Raw genomic sequence first — 17,788 nt, forward strand, 5'->3', positions numbered from 1 at the left:
CACTAGTGGCCGAAAAGGGGTTAGGCGTTTTGCCGGTGGTATCGCACCACTGGCCTATTGATTTCAATGGGGAGCAGCGGTGGAGGAGCAGTGAATTCATCGCTCCTTCACTGCTCCAAAGAAGCTGCTGGCAGGACTTTTTCTGACGCCCTGCCAGCGCACCGCTCCAGTGTGAAAGAAGTGAAGAAGGCGCCGCTGAGGAAGATGCCGGACGAGAAGACCGGATGAAGAACCAGAAGAACAAGAAGAACCAGAAGAACAAGAACCAGAAGAAGAAGAATATGGAGGAAGAAACCGAAGGAAGATAGAAGACAAAAGAAAGAAGAAGCATTTAAATAAAGGAATTGTCAAAAACTGTCTCTTGTCATTTTTAACATTTTTGAGTTTTTTGTGAAATGGTAGGGGCACTTTTGTACCCCCTTACCATTTCACACAGGGGGTAGGGCCGGGATCTGGGGGTCCCCTTGTTAAAGGGGGCTTCCAGATTCCGATAAGCCCCCCGCCCGCAGACCCCCACAACCACCGGGCAAGGGTTGTGGGGATGAGGCCCTTGTCCCCATCAACATGGGGACAAGGTGTTTTGGGGGGCTACCCCAAAGCACCCTCCCAATGTTGAGGGCATGTGGCCTGGTACGGTTCAGGGGGGGGGCCGCTCTCTCGTCCTGCGGCCTGCCAGGTTGCGTGCTCGGATAAGGGTCTGGTATGGATTTTTGGGGATACCCCACGCCATTTTTTTTTTACATTTTGGCGCGGGGTTCCCCTTAAAATCCATACCAGACCTGAAAGGTCTGGTATAGATTTTGAGGAGGACCCCACGCCATTTTTTTTTTTTTAATTTTGGCTGGGGTTCCCCTTAATATCCATACCAGACCTGAAGGACCTGGTGTGGAATTTAGGGGGACCCCCACGTCATTTTTTTTTTATTTTGGTTCGGGGTTCCCCTGTGGGGAATTCTCATGCCGTTTTTATCAATGAACTTTTATGTGTATTGTGAGACCGGCAATTCATTATTAGCCACAAGTAGTTTTAAATGACTTTTTTTCTTTTGAAATGTCATTTTGCTGTCAGACTGTTCTAAACACGGGAAACATGCGCCCCTTTACAGACATACTATAGACACCCCCCAGGTACGAAATTTAAAGGAATATTACACTTTTATTGTTTCACATTATTAAAATCACTGCTTCCGGAAAAATTGACGTTTTTACAACTTTTTTTTGCATTGATCCATGTCCCCTGGGGCAGGACCCGGGTCCCCAAACACTTTTTATGACAATACCATGCATATAAACCTTTAAAATTAGCACTTTTGATTTCTCCCATAGACTTTTAAAGGGTGCTCTGCGGCTTTCGAATTTGCTGTGAACACCCCAAATTGTTCGCTATTCGGCGAACCCGCGAACAGCCGATGTTTGACTCGAACATGAGTTCGACTCGAACCCTAAGCTCATCCCTAATCATGAGCCTTTTCTTAACAGCTCAAAATTCCCCCTGAAATACCAGTGCCTGACCCTGGAGGAGGGGAGGTTCTTATTGGTTGACCAGTACAAAATATTTTACAGTGCACAAATACAAGAATGACATTTCCTGCAGGGCTAGTTAAAAACACCTGAACATATTCAAAAATTACGGGGGTTTGGCCACACTATATGGTCATATAGTGCTAAGCCCACTTACTGCGACAAAGTACCCCAAAATAGTGGGTCCTACTCTAGTAATAGAATGGAAGATCCTTTGTCTCAACCATGGGAGCTGAACTCCTCTATGTGGGAGAACTGAAGGGGATACATCCTATACACTGGTGGCCACTAAATAATAGGTAATGAGGAGGGGGAGGGGTGCTCCAGCCCAAAAGACCTGGTCAGGGCCTATTACAATATACAAGAACATATCTGGGGGGCACACCATACAATGCGTTTAAATTAAAGATGGTGCTGCTGTAAGACCTACAAACAGTACAAAATATTTTACAGCGCACACATACAAGAATGACAATTCCTGCAGGGCTAGTTAAAAACACCTGAACATATTCACTTTTAAACACTTATGATCAACCTCAAATTAAGACAGACACAGTTTTTGGTTTATCCAGCTGTATTTATTATATTTATTTATAAAATCCAAGTGAACAATATAACACCAACATGTCATAAAAAAAATAGACGAAAAAAAAAACACTATCACGGAGTTGGAAAAAGGATCACCCCCCTTATGTCAGTATTTTGTTGGACCACATTTTGCTTTAATTCCAGCCTGTAGTCCGTTAGGATTTGTCTCTACTAACTTTGCACATCTAAACTTTGCAATATTTGCCCACTCTTCTTTGCAGAACTGCTCAAGTTCAGTTACATTTGATGGTGACCGTTTGTGGACTGCAGTCTTCAAGTCATTCCACAGATTTGCAATGGGGTTTAAGTCTGGGCTCTGACTAGGCCATTCAGGGACATTCACCTTTTCCTTCAAGCACTATGTGGTCATTGTTGCTGTGGGCTTTGGGTCATTGCCATGTTGGAAGGTAAACCTTCTTCCCATTGACAGCTTTCTGGCAGAGGGCAGCAGATTTTCCTCAAGAATTTGATGGTAATTTGCCCCATCCATTTTTCCTTCTATCCTGACAAGTGCTCCAGTTAGGGTTGCCACCTTTTCTTCAAATCAAACCCGAACACTTTAGCGGTACAAGGCAATCTTTTATAGTATGAACTATACATATATTTTGCAATAAATAACATTTCTAATCAAGTGACGTTAGTCACAAGAGTCCCCCTTTACATCGGAGTCCACAGAGTTCCCCTTTTACTTCTGACTCACAGAGTTCCCTTACACTGTAAGGGGGGGGGGGGGGGGCTCTGCAGACTCTGGTGTAAGGGAGACCACTGGGGACTTTAACATAAGGGATGCTCTGGGAACTCTGATCTAAGGGGGAACATTGGGAACGGAGAGGACTTTGATATAAGGGGGAACTCTGAGATGTAGCTGAGGCTGCTGGAGTGAAGGTAGACACAAAGCGGTAGGGGCAGGAGGAAGAGGAGCAGATCAAGCCCTTTCTCCGCTCCCATCTGTGTAGGGGGGAGGGGTAATTGTTAGTGCTGGCGTGGGCAGTGTGAAAGAGAGTGTAAGAGACACTCTTGGCTTACACAACTGCAACCCCAAGAATCTGGTCTGAATAATGTGTCCGGGTTTCAGGAGGTCTGAAACCTGAACGCATGATTTCAAACTCCGAACTGTCCGGGTGAATCCCGGACAGGTGGCAACCCTAGCTCCAGTCCCTGCTTCAGAGAAACACCCCCACAGCAGGATATTACCACCTCCCCCAATACCAGAATATTACCAACTCAATGCTTTACTGTTGGAACAGTGTTATTTGGATGGTGAGCTGTATTGGATTTCCACCAGACATATCATTTGATGTTGAGGCCAAATCATTAAATTTTAGTCTCATCTGACCAGAACACCTTTTACCATCTTCAAGGTGCAAAGTTCAGTGGTGACTGCATCTGACCTTTTTCGATGAGCGTTTTTTTTCTTGCAACCCTCCCATACAAGCCACATTTGTGGAGAATTTATGTTATGGTTGTCACACAATGAACACTCTTTGTCATAAATTCCTGCAACTGCTTCAGAATTGCTGTAGGCTCCCTTGGTAGCCTCCCTGATCAGTTTCCTCCTGGTTCTTTCATCCAGTATGAAGTGACGTCCTGTACCAGGGAGGGTCTGTATTGTACCAAATACCTTCCACTTCCTAATAATAGACTTCATTGTGCTTCTAGGCATTGATAAAGTCTTTGTAATGATTTTGTATTCATTTCCTGACTTGTGCCTCTCTACAAATTTATCCCAGTGATCCCAGTGACAGTCCCTTGCCACCCATCCTGGGTTGTTTGCTTCAGTTGCACTACCAGGGACTGAAATGCTCCAGGAAAGCTTTTTTCATACTGAGCTAATTATAATGACCACAGCTGATCACAGTTAAATGTCAATGTGCCATTGAGAAGGTGATTAACTGCACCTGATTGAGTTTACAAGTCTTTTTTTTTAAATGTTGGGATGTTAGGGTTACAGTATCTCACAAAAGTGAGTACACCCCTCACATGTTTGTAAATATTTTATATTATCTTTTCATGTGACAACACTGAAGAAATGACACTTTGCTACAATGTAAAGTAGTGAGTGTACAGCTTGTATAACAGTGTAAATTTGCTGTCCCCTCAAAATAACTCAACACACAGCCATTAATGTCTAAACCGCTGGCAACAAAAGTGAGTACACCCCTAAGTGAAAATGTCCAAATTTGGCCCAAAGTGTCAATATTTTGTGTGGCCACCATTATTTTCCAGCACAGCCTTAACCCTCTTGGGCATAGAGTTCACCAGAGCTTCACAGGTTGCCACTGGAGTCCTCTTCCACTCCTCCATGACGACATCACGGAGCTGGTGGATGTTAGAGACCTTGCGCTCCTCCACCTTCCGTTTGAGGATGCCCCACAGATGCTCAATAGGGTTTAGGTCTGGAGACATGCTTGGCCAGTCCATCACCTTTACCCTAAGCTTCTTTAGTAAGGCAGTGGTCGTCTTGGAGGTGTGTTTGGGGTCGTTTTCATGTTGGAATACTGCCCTGCGGCCCAGTCTTCCAAGGGAGGGGATCATGCTCTGCTTCAGTATGGCACAGCACATGTTGGCATTCATGGTTCCCTCAATGATCTGTAGCTCCCCATACCGGCAGCACTCATGCAGCTCCAGACCATGACACTCCCACCACCATGCTTGACTGTAGGCAAGACACACTTGTCTTTGTACTCCTCACCTGGTTGCCACCACACACGCTTGTCACCATCTGAACCAAATAAGTTTATCTTGGTCTCATCAGACCACAGGACATGGTTTCAGTAATCCATGTCCTTAGTCTGCTTGTCTTCAGCAAACTGTTTATAGGCTTTCTTGTGCATCATCTTTAGAAGAGGCTTCCTTCTGGGACGACAGCTATGCATACCAATTTGATGCAGTGTGTGGTGTATGGTCTGAGCACTGACAGGCTGACCCTCCACCCCTTCAACCTCTGCAGCAATGCTGGCAGCACTCATATGTCTATTTCCCAAAGACAACCTCTGGATATGATGCTGAGCACGTGCACTCAACATCTTTGGTGGACCATGGAGAGGCCTGTTCTGAGTGGAACCTGTCCTGTTAAACCGCTGTATGGTCTTGGCCACCATGCTGCAGCTCAGTTTCAGGGTCTTGGCAATCTTCTTATAGCCTAGGCCATCTTTATGTAGAGGAACAATTCTTTATTTCAGATCCTCAGAGAGTTCTTTGTCATGAGGTGCCATCTTGAACTTCCAGTGACCAGTATGAGAGAGTGAGAGCGATAACACCAAATTTAACACACCTGCTCCCCATTCACATCTGAGACCTTCTAACACTAACGAGTCACATGACACCAGGGAGGGAAAATGGCTAATTGGGCCCAATTTGGACATTTTCACTTAGGTGTGTACTTACTTTTGCTGCCAGCAGTTTAGACATTAATGGCTGTGTGTTGAGTTATTTTGAGGGGACAGCAAATTTACACTGTTATACAAGCTGTACACTCACTACTTTACATTGTAGCAAAGTGTAATTTCTTCAGTGTGAAAAGATATAATAAAATATTTACAAAAATGTGAAGGGTGTACTCACTTTTGTGAGATGCTGTGTATGTATATAGGAGTCCACGGTAGAGTGTGAGCCTGTGGTGGAGGCACAGTCCTGAAAGGGTGCAGCTGGATAGATAGTCGCTCTCTGTCGGCTGCTGAGGGTGTAGGGTGTAGGGTGACTGGATGGCTGCCTGGACAGGCTGTACTTGGGATGGATCGCTCCAGTCCACATCTAGTATTTAGCCCATGGCTTCAGTAATTGAGACAACTTATTCAGGTGTTTGGTGTGTCCCGGGTTGTTTCCTGGGGGGGGGACTATTTAAACAGAGCAGGTAGCCCATTGGGGTCAGCTGAAGAAGAGGAAGTACACTCGAAATGCATCCTGTGACCTTGGACTGCAGGTGGACATTACTATCCATCGGCCCTTGACACCTGGAACAAGGAAGCCGTGGCACTACACATGCTTACTGGGCTGTCAGAACCAATTTCCCTATTAACAGTCAGAGGCACAGAGATCTGGACTTTGTGCAACTCATCATCCATCCATCCAGCTGTACCTTTTCCGGGCCGTGTCTCCACCACAGGCCCATCCTCTCCTGTGGACTCCCATATATATACTGTATGTGTGGTTTTTATACTTTTGTAAGTATTCATTTTTCTTTGTAATTAAACCTTGTTGGAACTTAGTACACCAGAGTGGTCTTTGTTTTACAGATGAAGTCCCTCCTCCATTTTGACAGCAGCACCTCTAGTTTATCAGTTCCTTTTGTCTAGTTATAAGTGCTACCCGCTCATAAAGCCCCCCCAATTTTGGTCAGTTTTTTTTTTTTGGTTTGTATCATTGTCTTTGTTTATTCTATGGGATATTTTTTTAACTTCATCATTCATATCTCTCATGAGTGGTTGAGTGCTGATAGCCTAGCGCCATTCCTGGCATTGGCGAATAATATTTTTTTATTTTTAGGTTGGTTTTCATTTTTGTTTTGTTTTTTGTTTTTGCACCTGTCATAAGCACAGGAGGACTCATCTGCCAACTAGTCATTTTCGGGCTCTTGTAATATATGAATAGGTTTGTGTTGTTGGTATATGTAATATGCCTGTTGTTCCATTCCCACAGTCCCTAAATGGCACAGGGACCTGACATTTCTTGTCTACATAGCATATTATACAATCATTGCTTATAAAGCTTATTAATCTTAGTGAGTTTCCAAATCCACTGCTGGGTAGCAAAAAAAAAAATGTGAGAAGCTTCAAGTAATTTGATGGCCTTATATTTCTCCAGTGAAAACAGATAATTGCCAATGGTTTTCAAGGTAGAAAATAATTCAAACACACATTCATTATTTAAAATCCCTTGTATTGGTAAAGCTTAGCATTAGGTTATATGTTAACAACATTATGTTCTTTTTGCAGATAAATTGAAGATTTTCCATGAACTTTTTGTCAGTTTACATATGGAACATTTAATCGATTCCAAACTGACATTGAGTCAGATCCTAGGGATTGGAGCAGAGACTCTGAGTGATGTCCATCCGCAGACCATTCAAGATGTACCATGGAATTTTCTGAGAAAGCTGATGGCCTTGAACAGAACTGCACTTAATACTCAGTATGGAAAATCTGAAGAAATAATCAAATCAAATGAAAACAACACCTTATTTACCTTATCAATGACCGAAGAGGAAAGTAGTTCTGAATCTATTCACCCTCTGGATATGCTTTGTGTTCTCCTCCATTGTTCAGACAGTTTTCTACAACAAGAAATTGTATCCAAACTGTCCATGTGCCAATTTGGCATCCCTCTGCTTCTCCCTGCTGGTGACGGGTCACACTGCACCCTCATGCTTTGGGCAATGAGGGACATTGTTAAGAAGTGGAGACCCCAGTCACTAGCCAAAAGTAAAGGGTTTAGTGAGGAAAATGTGGTGAATGTTTCAATGCCTATTTTCTCCTTCATCAGACTGGGTGACAGCAAATTATCCAAATCTAAAATCCTGAATAAAGTACTTAATTCAGCCCAAGAAGAGCAAAACATATTCATACATGATGACATGGAGGGAGGAAATATTGAAAGGAAAATATCTAATGGACTGGTGGAAATGTCCTGGTATTTTCCCTGTGGTAATTCTGATGTTTTCCCAGAACCAATCACAGTGACTAACCTACGAGGAGACCTGGAGTCCAACTGGGACCAGTTTATGTTTCTGACTCGAGTCTCATCAGCTGTATTTATATTCACTGAGAGTATTTCTGAGAAACAATTCAAACTGTTATCATCCTTCAGTAACGCTGACACCCAGTTTTATCTCATTCTTACACCAGAAAAGGGTAAAAAAATGAACAAAGAGACCATAAAATACATAAACAATCTAATGCCAATTTTAAAGATGAGTGCAACAAATATTATTACAAAAATCAGCAAGGAAAATGATGCAGCATTAGCGAAAAAAGTTCGAAATGCCATTGAGAATGTTTTAAAAAACTGTCAGAAAGAAAAGAGAAACCTGTGTAGTACTAAAAATAAAATTGAAGGCCTTCATATCTTTGTTGATGAGAATTCTGTTGAATGTCAGAAAGCGAGAGAAAAAGCAAACCAAATTATTTCTGTAATAAAAGATGTGGAAGGGTATAAAAAGGAAACACTGAAATTACAGGGAGATCTGTGGAAAGAATTGTCAAAAATAGAAAAAGAACTTTGCAGAATGGAGAAACAAGGAGAAAAAGATGTACAAGAATATCAATCTGAGCTCAAACAGAAGCGCAATTCACTCCACGAAAAACAATACCAGCATGATGTTCCTGTCGGCATATCAGATTTTACTGAAGCAATAACTGACCTCTCCAAGGTTGAAAAACATTATTTCTTGAGATGGATGAAATTTGAACTGGATTTGATTGCAAGAGACAATATTTCCTTGTTGCAGTCTGAATACAAGAAAGAATGTAACTATAAATCAGATATATCAAAACTTAAACAGCTGGATCAGAAGATCTCAGACAGTTCTTTAGGAATAGAACATTTCTTACGTGAACTAGGACAGTTTTATGAGGCTGAGTATTCCATGGTTGCTAACAAACAGAATAAAAAAATCACAAGACAATTCACCAAACTTCCAGGAATTGCTGCTGGTCTTCTACTAGATGGGTTTCCATTGGAGCTGATTGATGGGGACGCCTCTAATATTCCTTTACAGTGGATAACTGATGTTCTGACTGAGCTAGACAATAAGACAGGAGGACAATGTAAAATGAGAACAATAACAGTGCTGGGAGTGCAGAGTACAGGGAAGTCCACCCTTCTTAACACCATGTTTGGTCTGCAGTTCCCGGTGGCCAGTGGAAGATGCACACGAGGAGCCTTCATGACACTTCTGAACGTGAAAGAGAACTTCCAGGAGGAGCTGGGCTGTCACTTCATCCTTGTGATTGACACTGAGGGGCTGAAAGCTCCGGAGTTGGCCTCGTTGGAGGACAGCTACAAACATGACAATGAACTGGCCACATTAGTGGTGGGGTTGAGTGATATCACCATTATTAATATGGCCACAGAAAACACATCAGAAATGAAGGATATTTTACAGATTGTGGTTCATGCTTTTCTTCGGATGAAAGAAATCGGGAAAAAAGCCAACTGCCAATTTGTACATCAGAATGTCAGTGATGTGTCTGCTCATGATAATAACACGAGAGAGAGGAAGAAGTTTCTGGAACAACTTAATGAAATGACAAGAGTAGCTGCAAATATGGAAAAGAAATGTGGAATTACATGTTTCAGTGATGTGATAAATTATGATCCAGAGAAGCACACCTGGTACATTCCTGGCCTGTGGCTGGGGGTCCCACCAATGGCTCCGGTAAACATTGGCTACAGTGAAAATGTTTATGAATTAAAGAAATATTTGCTGGGATTTTTAAAATCACAAAATTCCAACAACACTCAGTGTAAAATCCTTGACTTCATCACATGGATTAAAAGTTTATGGAGTGCAGTGAAACATGAGAAATTCATCTTTAATTTCAGAAACAGTCTGGTGGCTGAAGCTTATACCAAACTGTCTATGCAATACTCCCAGTGGGAATGGGAATTCTCCAAAAAGATCCATAGCTGGATGATCACCAAAGAAACTTACATCAGAAATCAATCTGCAGCCAGTCTCAATGATAAGATGGACAAGCAGTTTAAAACTGATCTTCAGAGTTTACTGTCAGAAGAGGAAAATAAAACGCAGAAGCTACTAGACAAATATTTTGACAGCAAATGTGAGAACGTTCATCTCATTGAGCGATACAAGGAAGATTTCTCCATAAGCGTGAGGTTCCTGAAGCAGAAACTGGAAAGGAATACTATTAATAAGCTCGCCGAAGCAGTTTCAATCCAGAAATGCAAACACAAGATTCTGGATATTCAGAAGACATCTCTGGAACGGATTGAGAAAGAAATAACTATTCTCCTGAATAGCTGCAGAGAAAGAAATTGTAAACCAAGTGACATAAATGTAAAGAGAGAATTTGAAGAGATGTGGAAGAAAACACTCTCTGATTTGCAAATGGAGGAGCTAAAAAAACGTAACATTGGACAAACGATTTTTCAGCAGCTTAAGAATGAAATGGATGTAAAGGGAAGTGATATTAATGAAAACCTAACAAATGTGATGAGCTTGGATGACTATGGGAAAAATCTATTTGTTCCTGACAAAAGCTATATGTCTCGCAATCCAGTCTGTTTACTCCAACTGGACAAGATAGAAGACCTTTCAACAGCTTTGATAGACATGTGTGACACATACATCAAAGAGAAGGTAGCCAACAAAGGGGATTACAGTGATACTTACTTTCAGGAGTTGCTATGCATGATCAATAATACACTTAATGACAATACTTCTACAAAACTTAATTTATCTCCCAAGTTTGAGCTAGATATAAAACTTTTTATCTTTGGTAAAGCATCCAGAGCATTTCAAGACTTACATGACAGATTCATTCAAGAAAATGACCCCAAAACTTGCCTTGAAAAATTTAAACCTAAATACTTGGCCACATTTGAGAGCATATTCCATGAGAAAGACGAGTGTCAGATTAGGGCCAAAAAATTCTGTGATCATTGCTTGAAACCCGCACTAAATAATTATATTCTGGAGCATCTCGGCAAGGAAATCATTAACGAAATTCTACAAAATTCCGACGGTCACATATTTAAGAGCAGAAGCGCTTTTCAGTTTGCTGTGCTAAAGGACTTGCTTAAGAAAAAGGAAGTTGAACAATATTTTTTGTACATTAATAAATATAGGGTCTTTTTGAAAGAATGGATCTTCCAGTACATTACTGAGAAATATAAGGGTCTGTCAACTCTAAACATCCTAGCAGAAAAACTTTTAACTCCAATTATTGAAAAAATTGAAGAAGTCCTAAAGAGTGAGAAATGCGTGAAAAAAGAATCCATTGCGACATTTCTGGAAAGTTTCTGTGAGTTACTAGACAAAGAATTAGTTATTTCACAGAATGAAATGGCAGTTATAACTTTTCACAATAAAGCAAGTGTCATCCAGTTCTCTAAGGAAATTTATTTATTTCTTCTCAACATGAAGCAGGAACTTTTATCAAACGAAGAATTGAAGGACACTGAATTAATTCTCTCCAAAGTCAAGCTGAATCCTCAGGAGGAATTGTTGAAGAAAGTGATTGGCTGTGGTAAGCAGTGTCCTTTCTGTAATGTCCCCTGTGAGAATCCCTGTGGTGACCACAAGGAGCACTCTGCATCTCTCCATAGACCCCAGGGACTGGGAGGATGCAAATCGTACAAATGGCACACATGGTACAAATGGAACAAAAAAAGGACTTTAATCACTGACATCTGTTCCACTGTTGTGGTGTCCAAAACTAAATTCAGAAATTCTGACACAGAAGGAGAATATCACTCATACAAAAACTACCGTAAATACTATCCAGACTGGGTAATTCAGCCTGATGCCAACCTCAAATCCTCAGATTACTGGAAATACGTATTTGTACTTTTCAATAATGAATTTGCAGATGAATATTCTGCAAAGCCAGCTAAACTTCCAAAAGAGTGGATGAAGATCACAGAGGATCAGGCTCTTGCAAGTTTACAGGAATCGTTTAATTTCAAATAAAAATAACAAGGCTGTATTTGTGTCCTCACTTCCATATAATATGTGTGTGTATACAAGGGATCTTCAAAAAGTTTCCACAATTTTCTTTTACGTTTCCCAGACATCTTCATCACGGCGTCACAACTCTTATACCAAACTGCAAGGTCAGCTGGCTTGCCAGACAGACTAGTCACATGACGCTCTTAGACACGACCGATTACTACTTCTCCTGCCCTCACCGTTTCCAGCAAAAATATAGAAGTGCGGAAACTTTTTGAAGAATATATATATATATATATATATATATATATATATATATACACACACACACACTATATTACCAAAAGTATTAGGACACCTGCCTCTACACACACATCAATTTTGATGGAATCCCAGTCTTAGTCCGTAGGATTCAATGTTGAGTTGGCCCACCCTTTGCTGCTATAACGGCTTCAACTCTTCTGGGAAAGGCTGTCCACAAGGTTTAGGGGTGTGTCTATGGAAATTGGATACAGAAGAAAAAGATAATTATGTAACACACACATATAAAAATCAAAAATACATACGCATCACACCAAAAATATGATAATAATAACTGAAACCTCCAGGCACAATATAAAAGGTGCTAAGGGTTAAAAATTTATATATGTGCGCAAACACAATAACCATAAAGTCTATAGTAGTAGTGACCAACACATTGAGAATGTTGTAGCACCCTGTGGCAAATCTTCATAAAGTGTGAAACAGTATCATCCACCACCTAACAGGATGTAGGCTTATCATTAAAATAGGCATCTCACCCACTCAGGGATGATGAAGACCTCCCACTGGCGTCTGCAACTACTGCGAGCAATCCACCGACCTGGCGTTTTCATGGACTTCCAGCTATGGGGATCCAACAGTCCCGGTATGACTGGGAGCCTCAATGTCTGGTGTGCGGCACTCAGTCCAGAGAGTGAGGGATAGGTGTAAATGGATGATCACATCACATGCAGGTGGTCATGGAAAAAAAAGATGAGAGGGTACCGCCATAGGTAAAATCCAATGGTTTTAATAATATTAAAACGACTGATCAATGTCAGTCTGATGCCGCATACACACGAGCGGAATTTCTGACAGAAAGAGTCCAATGGGAGCTTTTCATCGTATATTCCGATTGTGTGTATGCCCCATCAGACTTTTTCTGTCGATAATTCAGACGGACTTAGGCCTAATTCACACCTATGCATTTTTAGTGCTTTTTGCATTTTTCAGATTTGCACTACAGTCCATTTAACATGGTTTCCTATGGACCACGTTCTGTAGTGCAAATCTGCAGAATGCAAAAAAGCACTAAAAATGCATAGGTGTGAATCAAGCCTTAGATAGAGAACATGTTCTATATTTTTCAGACACAACTAATTACTATCGGAAAAACCGTTCATCTGTATGCTGTTCTGATGTACCAAAAACGATGCATGCTCTGAAGCAAGTACGAGACGGAAGCGCTCGGTCTCGTAGAACGAACAAACTTCTACTGACACAAGATAAACACGAGATTAGCAGAAGGAGCCCAAAGGGTGGCACACTGGCTATTGAACTTCCTTTTTCTAGTCCCGTTGTACGTGTTGTACGTCACCTCGTTCTGGACGGTCGGAATTTGGTGTGATCGTGTGTATGCAAGACAGCTTGAGCGGAATTCCGTCAGAAATCCGTCAGAAAAACCTTCAGAGTTTATTCCGATGGCAAAACCGCTCGTGTGTACAGGGCATAAAGCAATCACAAAAAGCGCTATGAAACTAGCGTACCGTCACCCTCCGCATTGCACGGACGTGTTTTGTTCTGTCTTTTAAACTTTGCCGGCCGGCTGTTATTTGCACGCTAGTTTCATAGCCTTAGCACCTTTTATATTGTTCCTGGAGTTTTCAGTTATTATTATCATATTTTTGGTGTGATGCGTATGTATTTTTGATTTTTATATGTGTGTGTTACATAACTATTTTTTTCTTCTGTATCAAATCTTTTAGTTCACCATTAGCGCAGCTCCTTTTGTTTTATAGTTTTGTTGGTGTTGTATATTACTTTGAGTTGCAGCTTTAGCACTTCACTTAATAGCACAGTTTTACTTTTTTCCATGTCTATTGAAATGTTTGACCATTCTTCCAGAAGCGCATTTGTGAGGTCAGGCACTGATGTTGGATGAGAAGGCCTGACTCGCAGTCTCCGCTCTAATTCATCCCAAAGGTGTTCTATCGGGTTGAGGTCAGGACTCTGTGCAGGCCAGTCAAGTTCCTCCAACCCAAACTCGCTCATCCATGTCTTTATGGACCTTATTTTGTGCACTGGTCCAAATCATTTGGTGGAGGGGGGATTATGGTGTGGGGTTGTTTTTCAGGGGTTGGGCTTGGCCCCTTAGTTCTAGTGAAGGGAACTCTTAAGGTGTCAGCATACCAAGACATTTAGGACAATTTCATGCTCCCAACTTTGTGGGAAGAGTTTGGGGATGGCCCCTTCCTGTTCCAACATGACTGCGCACCGGTGCACAAACAAGGTTGCACACACAGGTTAAAATGACTATTAATGGTTAATTTCCCACATTTGTGGCCTTTTAAATTGCAATTAGTGTCTGTGTATAAATAGTCAATGAGTTTGTTAGCTCTCACATAGCTGCACTAAGCAGGCTAGATACTAAGCCATGGGGAGCAGAAAAGAACAGTCAAAAGACCTGCGTAACAAGGTATTGAAACTTTGCAGAGATGGAAAAGGATATAAAAAGATATCCAAAGCCTTGAATATGCCAGTCTCAGTACTGTTCAATCACTTAATATGAAGTGGAAAATTTGGGGATATCTTGATACCAAGCCAACGTCAGGTAGATCAAGAAAGATTTCAGCCACAACTGCCACAGGAATTGTTTGGGATACAAAGAAAACCCCACAGGTAACCTCAGGAGAAATACAGGCTGCTCTGGAAAAAGATGGTGTGGTTGTTTTTAAGGAGCACAATACAATGATACTTGAATAAAAAGACCTGCATGGTCAAGTTGCCAGAAAGAAGCCTTTACTGCACAAGTTCCACAAAAAAGCCTGGTTACAATATGCCCAAAGACACCTAGACGTGCCTCATTGGGATTTTTTTGTGACATTGGCGCAGTAAAGGCTTCCTTCTGGCAACTCAATCATGCAGCTCTTTTTTATTCAAGTATCATCGTTGAATTGTGCTCCTTAAAAACAACCACACCGTCTTTTTGGAGAGCAGCCTGTATTTCTCCTGAGGTTACCTGTGGATTTTTCTTTGTATCCTGAGCAATTCTTCCGCCAGTTATGGCTGTAAGCTTTCTTGGTCTACCTGACCACCTTGGCTTGGTATCAAAAGAGCCCCGAATTTTCCACTTCCTAATAAGGGATTAAACAGTACTGACTGGATTATTCAAGGCTTTGAGTATCTTTTTATATCCTTTTCCATCTTTATAAAGGTTCCATTACCTTGTTACGCAGGTCTTTTGACTGTTCTTTTCTACCTCCTTATGGCTCAGTGTCTAGCCTGCTTAGTGCATCCATGTGAGAGCTAACAACTCATTGACTATTTATACACAGACACTAATTTTGATTTAAAAAGCCACAAATGGGAGAAATTAACCTTTAATTGCCATTTTAACCTGTGTGTGCCACCTTCTGTGTCTGTACCAAGGCCAAACAATCCATTTTTTTTATCGGGGCCATTTGGGTGATTTCTGTTATTGTTATGATTTAAAAAGGATCCGAAGAACTATGTGATAATAAATGGCTTCATGTGATCACTTTCCTTAAATAAAAGACAGTTTTTTGGCATGATCAGTCATATTTTCAATATTATTGCCAACATTTCACAATTTCTAAACCAAAAGATATATACTGCGCTATCCCTTACAGTGTTCAGTAAACAAAAACCAAAAAACCTGTGTCTGTGAAAGACTCAAAAAAGTGTTAGTGCTGCTGCAACCCTAAATGTGAGACAACCTCCATTCCAAAATATTATACAAAGAAAGGCTGCGCTGCTGTGAATAAGTGAGTGTGGTCAAAAACCATTTAAATGACCATAACATATACATACACAAATTACCATAAATACGTGACATATAGGATTACTTTTTTTGTATATGTGCAATCAGACATCAAATATGTTGAACAAGGTCCATACAAAAACGTTCCTTTTTTAAAAAAAATGTCTTTCACCAGTAAATGAATGAAAAGGCATCAATAATATTGATATAAAACACCACTCTTCTGTTGATGTGAAGCATGCACTGTTGTCACCCTGGAGAATGTGATAATAGGGAAATTCCTCCACCAAACAAAACAACCTGCCCCTTACCAGATATTTAGATCTCTTGTTTAAGGAGATCGTATATGCAGGTGGCTGTGTCCCCCAGCCACTGGGTCTTTATCAAAATTAAGGCTCCTAGGGTCTCTACTCAGGGGGTCCGCTGGATGTTAAGCTGGCACTCAAATCCCTAAAATGTGGCCCCTCCCATCCTCCTGTGGTATGGTTTTGGGGTCTTTAACAAACTCTGAAAGTATGAGCTGTCCCACTGACTATGTTTTCCAACTCAACTGGTTTCCTTGGCTCTTTAAGCCTTTAGTCACAGCACCCTGCTACACAGCCCAATCCTGGCCTCTGAAAATAAGTTCTTCTGACATCCCAATAGGAGCTGACCTGACTCCTGGACTGAGACCTCCTGTTTCCTGGCTGGGGCTCCTCTGACCCCTGGATAAGACCTCCTGGCTGCTGGCTGGGGCACCTCTGACCCCTGGGTAAGACCTTCTGTCTCTTGGCTACAGGCTGGGGCACCTCTGACCCAGGGTAAGAAGTCTTGTATGGACCTTGTTCAACATATTTGATGTCTGATTGCACATATACAAAAAAAGTAATCCTATATGTCAGGTATTTATGGTAATTTGTGTATGTATATGTTATGGTCATTTAAATGGTTTTTGACCACACTCACTTATTCACAGCAGCGCAGCCTTTCTTTGTATAATTTCACAATTTCTGCCAGGGTATGCAAGCTTTTGAGCTCAACTGTATATACCATGGTTTGTAGATGCTATAACATTTTCCTAAACCAATTATTTTACACTTATTGAGATTTTTTTTTAACCAAAGATATGTAGCAGAATATATTAAGATATGTAGCAGAATATATTATGGACCAAATTTATTTGAGCCAAAATTTATTTTTTTTATTTTTTTTTAAATATATTTTATAACAGAAAGTAGAAAATATTGTTTTTGATTTCAAAATGTTCAGTCTTTTATCATTTATATCACAAATAAAAGAAAAAAAAACCCATTGGTGATCAATTACCACCGAAAGAAAGTTCTATTTGTGCGCAAAAAAATGATAGAAAGTTAATTTGCATAAAGTGTTGCATGACTACGCAACTGCCAGTAAAAGTAGCGCTGTGCTGAATATGAAAAAATTCTCTGGTCATGGAGGAGGTAAAACCTTCCCGGAGCTCAAGTGGTTAATAATAATGCTGTCCTTTGTCTCCAGTTACCAACCTGGCATTAGAACTACATGCAAAAACCTTGCTATTAATATTTTTTAAGCTTTTTTTTTATATATATATATATATATATATATATATATATATATATATATATATATATATATATATATATAGGATTTGTCTTCAATGTGCCTTTTCCTTGTTGAACTTTGCCAGCCGGATTTCTTTTTCAAAGTTTTATTTCTATCCTTTTTAACTGTGGAACAGTGTACTTTATTTCTACAGTCAGATGTACTGTATATACTTTTTACTTTAAAAGTAACCCCCAATAATATTGTTTTTAATTCTTAATACTTGTTGCATATGAATCATGAAATGTGTTCATAATAAAGAGTTTGGAACCTTCTCATTTATGTTGGATGTTTTATTTACACTTTTAACTCCTAATCTATGTGCTAAAGTGTGACCCCCAAAATGAGGAATTACTGAACACCGTTTAATGCAGTTATGTAGTCAATAAAAGAAAGCATTTAATTTAGGTTTAAATCACAAAGCTGAAACATTAGAAAAGGGATATT

General features: G+C 40.6%; 1 protein-coding gene across 1 annotated transcript in view; it reads left to right on the plus strand.

Annotated features, from left to right (window-relative positions):
- LOC141148321 (interferon-induced very large GTPase 1-like) overlaps positions 1–12,304 on the plus strand; it is a 39,431-nt gene extending 27,127 nt beyond the window's left edge. The window contains exon 3 of the mRNA XM_073635649.1: positions 7,043–12,304. Coding sequence (XP_073491750.1) covers positions 7,043–11,760 — 4,718 coding nt within the window. The 3' untranslated portion in view covers positions 11,761–12,304. The remainder of the gene's footprint in view (positions 1–7,042) is intronic.
- The last annotated feature ends 5,484 nt before the right edge of the window (positions 12,305–17,788 follow it).

The sequence above is a fragment of the Aquarana catesbeiana genome, linkage group LG06, assembly GCF_042186555.1.
Source record: "Aquarana catesbeiana isolate 2022-GZ linkage group LG06, ASM4218655v1, whole genome shotgun sequence".
In the NCBI taxonomy this organism is placed as follows: domain Eukaryota; kingdom Metazoa; phylum Chordata; class Amphibia; order Anura; family Ranidae; genus Aquarana; species Aquarana catesbeiana.